Source organism: Sorex araneus, chromosome X (assembly GCF_027595985.1).
Source record: "Sorex araneus isolate mSorAra2 chromosome X, mSorAra2.pri, whole genome shotgun sequence".
Classification (NCBI taxonomy): Eukaryota; Metazoa; Chordata; class Mammalia; order Eulipotyphla; family Soricidae; genus Sorex; species Sorex araneus.
In genome coordinates, this window is record NC_073313.1 from 234,172,574 (window position 1) to 234,179,727 (window position 7,154).

Here is a 7,154-nt window from a genome sequence, read left to right on the forward strand (position 1 = left end):
GGGTTTTTTTTTTTTTTTTGGTGTACAATATTGAACCTGATGGTCTAGGTTAATTTCTCAAATAGGTTATCACAACCCATGTATTATGTTCCTCATTTTCCTCTTTTTTTTTTTTTTTTGTTTTTTGGGTCACACCCGGCGATGCACAGGGCTCACTCCTGGCTCATGCACTCAGGAATCACCCCTGGCGGTGCTCAGGAGACCATATGGGATGCTGGGATTCGAACCTGGGTCGGCTGCGTGCAAGGCAAACGCCCTACCCACTGTGCTATCACTCCAGCCCCTCATTTTCCTCTTAAAACCTACCACAGGCCTTCAAGTATTGGCACTGTCTTTATATGGAATCATCTCTGGGTCTCTTCATTGTTACGTGATACTGGATTCTTTTTTTCCCACCTTTTCTGTGCATGAGGCGGCAGATGATAGTCTCATGAGAGGTCATCAGATGTCAGCCGGGCTCATCTGAGAGCTCAGAGTTGGCGGATCTTGTCTGGGTTGCAGGTGCAGGTTCTTCACATTGACCTCTCGCCAGGCTGAGTGTTCTCACCACATTGTGGCTGACTGCCCCCCAGATTGAGCAGTTCAAATGAGAGAATGATTCAAGAGGAACCTGCATCCTTTTTGCATTCTAGATTTGCAAGTTCCTTTTACCACATTCCATTCATTAAAAACAAGTGTCCCATGTTCAAGGGGAGGGAATTAATGCTGTCTTTTTGAGCAAGGGGTGTCAGAGAATTGGTGGACATGAAAAACCACAATCTCTGCTAGGATATGTGACCATAACTTATCTGTATATGTGAATGTGCATAGATAAAGTTCAGGGTGAATTAAGTGCAGGGCTCTCAGACTAGTTCTTATTTGTCGAGTGGTGAATTTTCCAACTCTTTGTTTCTGTGAGACTTTGCTTCTTTTCTTTTATTTTCTGTTGAGGAGCCAGAAAGGAAATTATGCAATTGCTTGCTTTCACTTTTACACTATATTAGTGGATGATAAAGTCTTCAGGATAAAAAGTTTAAAATTTTCAATTGAAGTGATGAATCTTCGAACTATTTGTTACTATATTTATAGTGAAAGATCCCACTTAGTATAGAGAATTAAGAATTTTTAGGAAATAGGAATGTGGTAGTTCAGTTATTTTATTATTTTTGGATCCCTCTCTGATCTAAACTGGCATAATATAGGGCCCCTTTGTTCTTTGGGAATTATATCTGTTCCAATCACTACTCTGTTATTTGGCTTGGGGGTGAATGCAGTGGTAACACTCAGAAGTGCTCAGCCAAAGGGGAAGAAAGGTGGGAACATGGAAACAAATCTAGAGAAGTAGTCAGTAGGTCGGTTTCTTTAAGGAGGAGCCTTTTGGGAAAATCCCAAGTTTGTTTCTACAGAAGAGAAAAAGTTTCATTCTTTCCTTGCTTAAAGCCAATTAGAAGTGGGCTCAGTCTGTGTCTGTAGCTACACGGGAAGAAGTGTGGCAGGGAGAAACTCTGGGATAAGTATAAGTTACACATTTGTTCAGGCTGATTCCTCCACCTAGGTGGCAGGTAAGGAATCAAGGCTTCAAACTCGAACACAGAAGCAGAACCTGAGCAGTGAAGATCAAACCATGTTGGGGATTTGTGCAAACTTTTCTCACTCTGGCACCTGAATGTCTGTATGTTTGATTGTTTTCCACAGAGTTTCTTCGGTATACCTTCATTTCTCTGGGCTATGAGGTCTGCCATTTTGTCTGTCAAAATGCACAACAGATAAAGTATACTCTTCAGAAAGTGGCCCGGATGCCTCAACACCGAGACTGTGACAGTTTTGTGTGTGTCCTGGTGAGCCGAGGAGACTTCCAGTATGTGTTTGGCAAGGATGAGACTTCCTCGGGGTTACCTTTGGATCAGATCAAGAGGATCTTCATGGCAGATGCCTGCCCATCCCTCCTAGGGAAGCCGAAGATCTTTTTTATTCAGAACTACCTGGTGTCACAGGGCCACCACGTAAACAGCAGCTCCCCAGAAGTGGATGGACCATCAGTGAGAGTTGTGGACGCCAGGGCCCAGCACTCCGACATGGTTCACCGAGAAGCTGACTTCTTCTGGAGCGTGTGCAGGGCAGATGTGTCTTTGCTGAAGCAGCCCTCCAGCTCACGGTCGCAGTACCTGCTGTGCCTCTCCCAGAAGCTGCGGGGCGAAAAGTGAGCATGGCCAGTTTGAGACTACTTATTTCTTTACCCACCTCCAAGCTGATGATCACCATTAGGCCATGTCCTCTTGAGGGGAGAAAGGGCTTTTCCTTCCCTATGGGACTACCTTAGGAGTAGGACATAGACCTTGCACACTTCATGGATTTATTTATTTATTTATTTTTTTTGCTTTTGGAAATCACTTATTAGCTTGTGCTCAAGAGCTTTTCCAAGACTAGGTAGTTTTTTCATTCTTTCCCTGTAACATACATTACTTTTTTTTTAGATTTATTTTTATTTGGGGGGCCTCCAAAATGGGGCTCAGGAGTCCTGGTGGCCCCACCAATAAGTCTTAGCTCAAGCAGGCTGGGACCTCAATGCAAATCTGCACGGAGGGGTGCAAGTTTTGGCCAGCCAGACTGAGGATGTGATGCAATGTTGCTTGGGCCCTTTGGTGCCAGGACTCCTGGGCTACCCCAGTGATGCTCGGGGACTTCCAGAACTGCACCTAGTGAAGTTGAGGGGCCATGTGGCACCAGGGATCCAACCCACTTTAGGCACATGCTAACCATGCACCCTAACTGCTGTACTAACAATGGATCCCACAACGTATCTTTTTTTGTGTTTGTTTTTTGTTTTTGGATCTCACCCAGCAGTGCTCGAAGCTTACCCTTGGCTCTCTGCTCAGGGATTACTCCTGGCAGGCTCAAGGGACCATTTAGGGTTATGGGGTGCTGGGGATTGAACCTGGGTCAGCTGCGTGCAAGGCAGTTGTCCTACCCATTGAGATATCTTTCCAGCCCCAATCTACATTTCTTTGTTAATAAAACTTCGATGGGGCTGGGGACAAAGGCTGCAACACATGCCAGGCATGAATAGGACCCTGGGGTCAAGCTCCAGCACCATGTGACCACCCCAAGCACTGCCAGGTGAAGCCCTGGTGGTCCCGAGTACCTCGGGGAAGTCCAAATCAAAACAGAAAAGTAAAAAACAAAATAATCAAAACTCTGAAATATAGATGTCAAAAGTAAAAAATTAGTTATAATCCTGCTTATTAGAAATGAGCTTCTGTTAGATCTTACTGTGTTACCCTCCATATATATATATATATATATATATATATACATAGGTATCTGTGTATAATTTTTGAAAAGACACATTATAGATACACATAAATATAGATGTAGAACACATAAGGCACACACGTGTCTTTTAATGTATGGATATATAATTGTATATAACCATAGCTACATACATTTATAATTCATATAGAATAATCATATCTGAATATTTTTAAAAATCAAAATAGAATAATCATATACTCTTACTTTATATACATTTTCCTTAGTTTGTGTAACAGTAGTACATTCTTTCATGTGAGTTATATTTTCTTTTTGGTTTTGGAGCCACACCCGGCAGTATTCAGGGGTTACTCCTGGCTCTGCACTCAGGAATTACTCCTGGCACTGCTTGGGGGATCGACCATATGGGATACCAGGGTCAAACCCAAGTTGGCCGTGTGCAAGGCAAGTGCCTTATTCACTATCCATTGTATTCTCTTTGGCCTCAGCAGGAGTACTTTCCTAAGGGAAATACTGGTGACCTGATTTCCAGGAAGCCGTAGTGGACTCCTGGGGCAATAGGCACAAAGGTCTGGGGCACAAGCCTGCCATCCATAGGGCCCTGGTTTTCACCCCCAGCACTGCGTGGCTTCCCAGACACTGCTGGATGTAACCCCAGTGGCCCAAAAAAAAAAGGATTCATTTTCCTTTTTCAGTTGCCCCCTAATTATAACTACGGTGCTTTGGGCCAGTTCCACCAGGTGTTCTGCTCTAGCTCTGGGACTCCAGGATTAAAGCTCGTGGTCTGTAATCCCTGGCTCTGCAGGAAGGGAAGGGCCAGAGCAGGACCAACTCACCTTCAAGGTCGCTGCTTCATGAGGCAGTGATCTTGGTCTTCTCCATCCACCTCAGTTGCTTTGGAGATCCAAAGCACCTGGCAGGTGTGTTCTGAGCATGAAACTCAGTTACCCCTTGGGTAAGGGATCTGAGGTCATTGGCCCAGAGCGCTCTAAGCCAGTTGGGATCACTAAGCCATTGGTAGAACATTTTTACAGAAACAGTTTCAAAGCACTTTTGCCTCTTTGGCAATCTGTCTCGTTTGATATTTGCATGACATTAATTTTTGCGTTCTCGTTTCCTCCAGAAAATGCCTCATTGATCTTCATATTGATCTCAACCAAACCATGTATCTCTGGAACAGCAGAGTGTCTGAAAAGGAGAAGTACCTTGTTTATCTGCAGCACACACTAAGAAAGAAACTCATTCTCTCTTCCACATGAAAGACTGAAGGCCTCACTTGTTTCAATAATACAAGTTCTGCTTGTCTAACTGAGTGCTAGATTCCTAAGCGTTGCTTAATTGTCAGATTACTGAAGAGTGCCAGCAGGATTTTTTTTTTTTTTGGGTCACACCCAGAGATGCACAGGGGTTACTTCTGGCTCTGCACTCAGGAATTACCCCTGTCGGTGCTCAGAGGACCATATGGGATGCTGGGAATCGAACCCGGGTTGGCCGAATATAAGGCAAATGCCCTACCTGCTACGATATTGCTCCAGCCCCTGCCAGCGGGATTTTAACGTAGTACTCATGAAACAGAGCCTGTATTGATGATTGCAGATGGAAGCTATGAAATCACATGAGAGGGATCTTAATGGCCTGGCAGCCTGGGCCCCTTTCTCTGGCATGTGTGGGCTAGGTAGCAAGTGTTCCCATGGACTGACTCTGCTTCCTATTATCCAGGATAGCACTGGACTTTTGGGGTGAAAGCACACCACTTTTGCCATTGTGCCTTAGAATGCCACATAATAAATCTTTGATTCATAAAAATACTGTAGTTATACTATGTTGCATTTTAGTTTTAATGTATTTTATATATTTGGAAAGCAAGTAAAAATGATACACTGATGAGTTAATTTTTATTTATTTATTTGGATATTTGCTTATAAATGTAGACAGTCTGTGGAGAGAGCTGCTTCAGAGCTCACAGAGCAGAATGCTTCCTTCCCCCAAGCCCCCCAATTCCACCCTTCTCGTCTTCAACAGCCTCAGAGATGGAAATGAACTTGAAGGAAGGTTAAATAAAATGCCTGATCTTTCAAGAGTCACCTCACCCCTTATTCCCAGAAACACATCCTCTACTTTATACTATAATACTCTTAAGTGAACACAAATTCTTTTTAATTGGTTTTTTTGGGGGGCCACATCTGGCAATGCTCAGAGGTTACTCCTAGCTCTGCACTCAGGAATCATTCTTGGCAGTGCTTGGGGGACCATATGGGATGCTGGGGATTGAACCTGGGTCTGCTGTGTGCAAAGCAAGCATCTTACCTGCTGTACCATCTCCAGGACACAAATTCTTTTCAATTACTCCTGCAAAATTAACTGCATATACTAAGAACCACAGATTAACCTAACTTGTCACGAGACAGGTAGTGTGGCCTGAAAAATAATTCAGAGTTGAACACCTCATGTAACTAGGCACAGTCACTCTAAAGTGAAAACAATTCATATGTTCTTCAACAGATAAATGTGGTCAAGTGTTGTCTCTTGGCTAATGAAATATCCTTCATTAGAAGGAATTAAGTACTGATAATGCCACAAAGTGGATGAACCCTATGCATTACAGAAAACGATGTCAGATGCGAAAGCTAGCATATTGTGTCACTTGTATTTAATATTCAGAATAGGTAAATCCTTAGAGACATGTTAATGGATGCCAACTTTGAATATAACCTGAAAATGTTTAATTTTTGTGGACTTTATTCTTCATAAAAAAAGGAAACTAGACGCTCAGTCTTTTGGCTGGAGAGACATCCTAATGGACTGGAGCTTGTGCTTTATATGCAGAAGATTCAGGTTTGATCCCTGACACTTCAGGTTGCTGGAGGAGTAGCCCTTCATCAATGCTGGATGTGATCCAAATCATACCCCCAACTCTCAGCCGCCCACCCCCCGAAAGGATTATTCTACAAATGTATTTCCCCAACTTTGTTTTTTCCTTTTTAGTACTTTATTTTTCAGGGTAATATTAAGATTACTGAAAAAATTATGTAGGAGTATACAGTTCTTGCATCCTCATTTATGTCCCACAATTCTCCAATTATTAACTGTAATTAATGTGGTGCATGTGATGAACAATACTGATGAGATATTAACTAAAGGCTTTTTGTATTAAGCCTGTTTTGTGCATTTCTCTGGGCTTTGACAAACCTGTAGTGTCATATGTGGATCACTGTTTATCTTGCAGAATAGTTTCATGGCCCCCCAAATGCCTTGAGTTTTACCTATTCACCTATTTCTCTCCTTATGTCCTTGGTAATCACAGATCTTTGAGCTTTCTCTGATGTTGCCTTTTCAGAATGCCATGGTGTTGGAGCAATGCCATAAGTTGTTCTTTAGACTGACGCTTTGACTTAAGAATGTGTGCTTTGGGGGCTGGAGCAATAGCACAGCAGGTAGGGCATTTGCCTTACACACGGCCAACCCCCGGGTTCGATTCCCAACATCTCACATGGTCCCCTGAGCATCACTAGGAGTAATTCCTGATTGCAGAGCCAGGAGTAATCCCTGTGCATCGCCGGGTGTGACCCAAAAAGCAAAAAAAAAAAAGAAAGAATGTGTGCTTTGTTCCTTGAAGATTTTTTCTAGTTTGATAACTTTTTTTAATCATTGAATTGTAACTCCACTGAATAAATATACCAGATATTCAATCATTGAAGCAGATCAAATTTTATTTTGTGAATAGAGCATCAATAATAATTTGTGTGCTGACTTTCATGTGGAAAAGTCCTTTTTGGAGTTACACCTGGTGATGCTCAGGGGTTACTCCTGGCTCTGTACTCAGGAATTACTCCTGGTGATGCTTGGGGGACCATATGGGATGCTAGGAATCGAACTCAGATCAGTTGCATGCAAGGCAAATACCC

General features: G+C 42.9%; 1 protein-coding gene across 2 annotated transcripts in view; it reads left to right on the forward strand.

Annotated features, from left to right (window-relative positions):
* Window positions 1–5,136, forward strand: part of CFLAR (CASP8 and FADD like apoptosis regulator) — a 42,499-nt gene extending 37,363 nt beyond the window's left edge. For both annotated transcript variants that reach the window (XM_055123095.1, XM_055123096.1), the window contains exons 9-10: window positions 1,675–2,179; window positions 4,373–5,136. In XM_055123095.1, the coding sequence (XP_054979070.1) occupies window positions 1,675–2,179; window positions 4,373–4,508 (641 nt within the window). In that variant the 3' untranslated portion in view covers window positions 4,509–5,136. The remainder of the gene's footprint in view (window positions 1–1,674; window positions 2,180–4,372) is intronic.
* The last annotated feature ends 2,018 nt before the right edge of the window (window positions 5,137–7,154 follow it).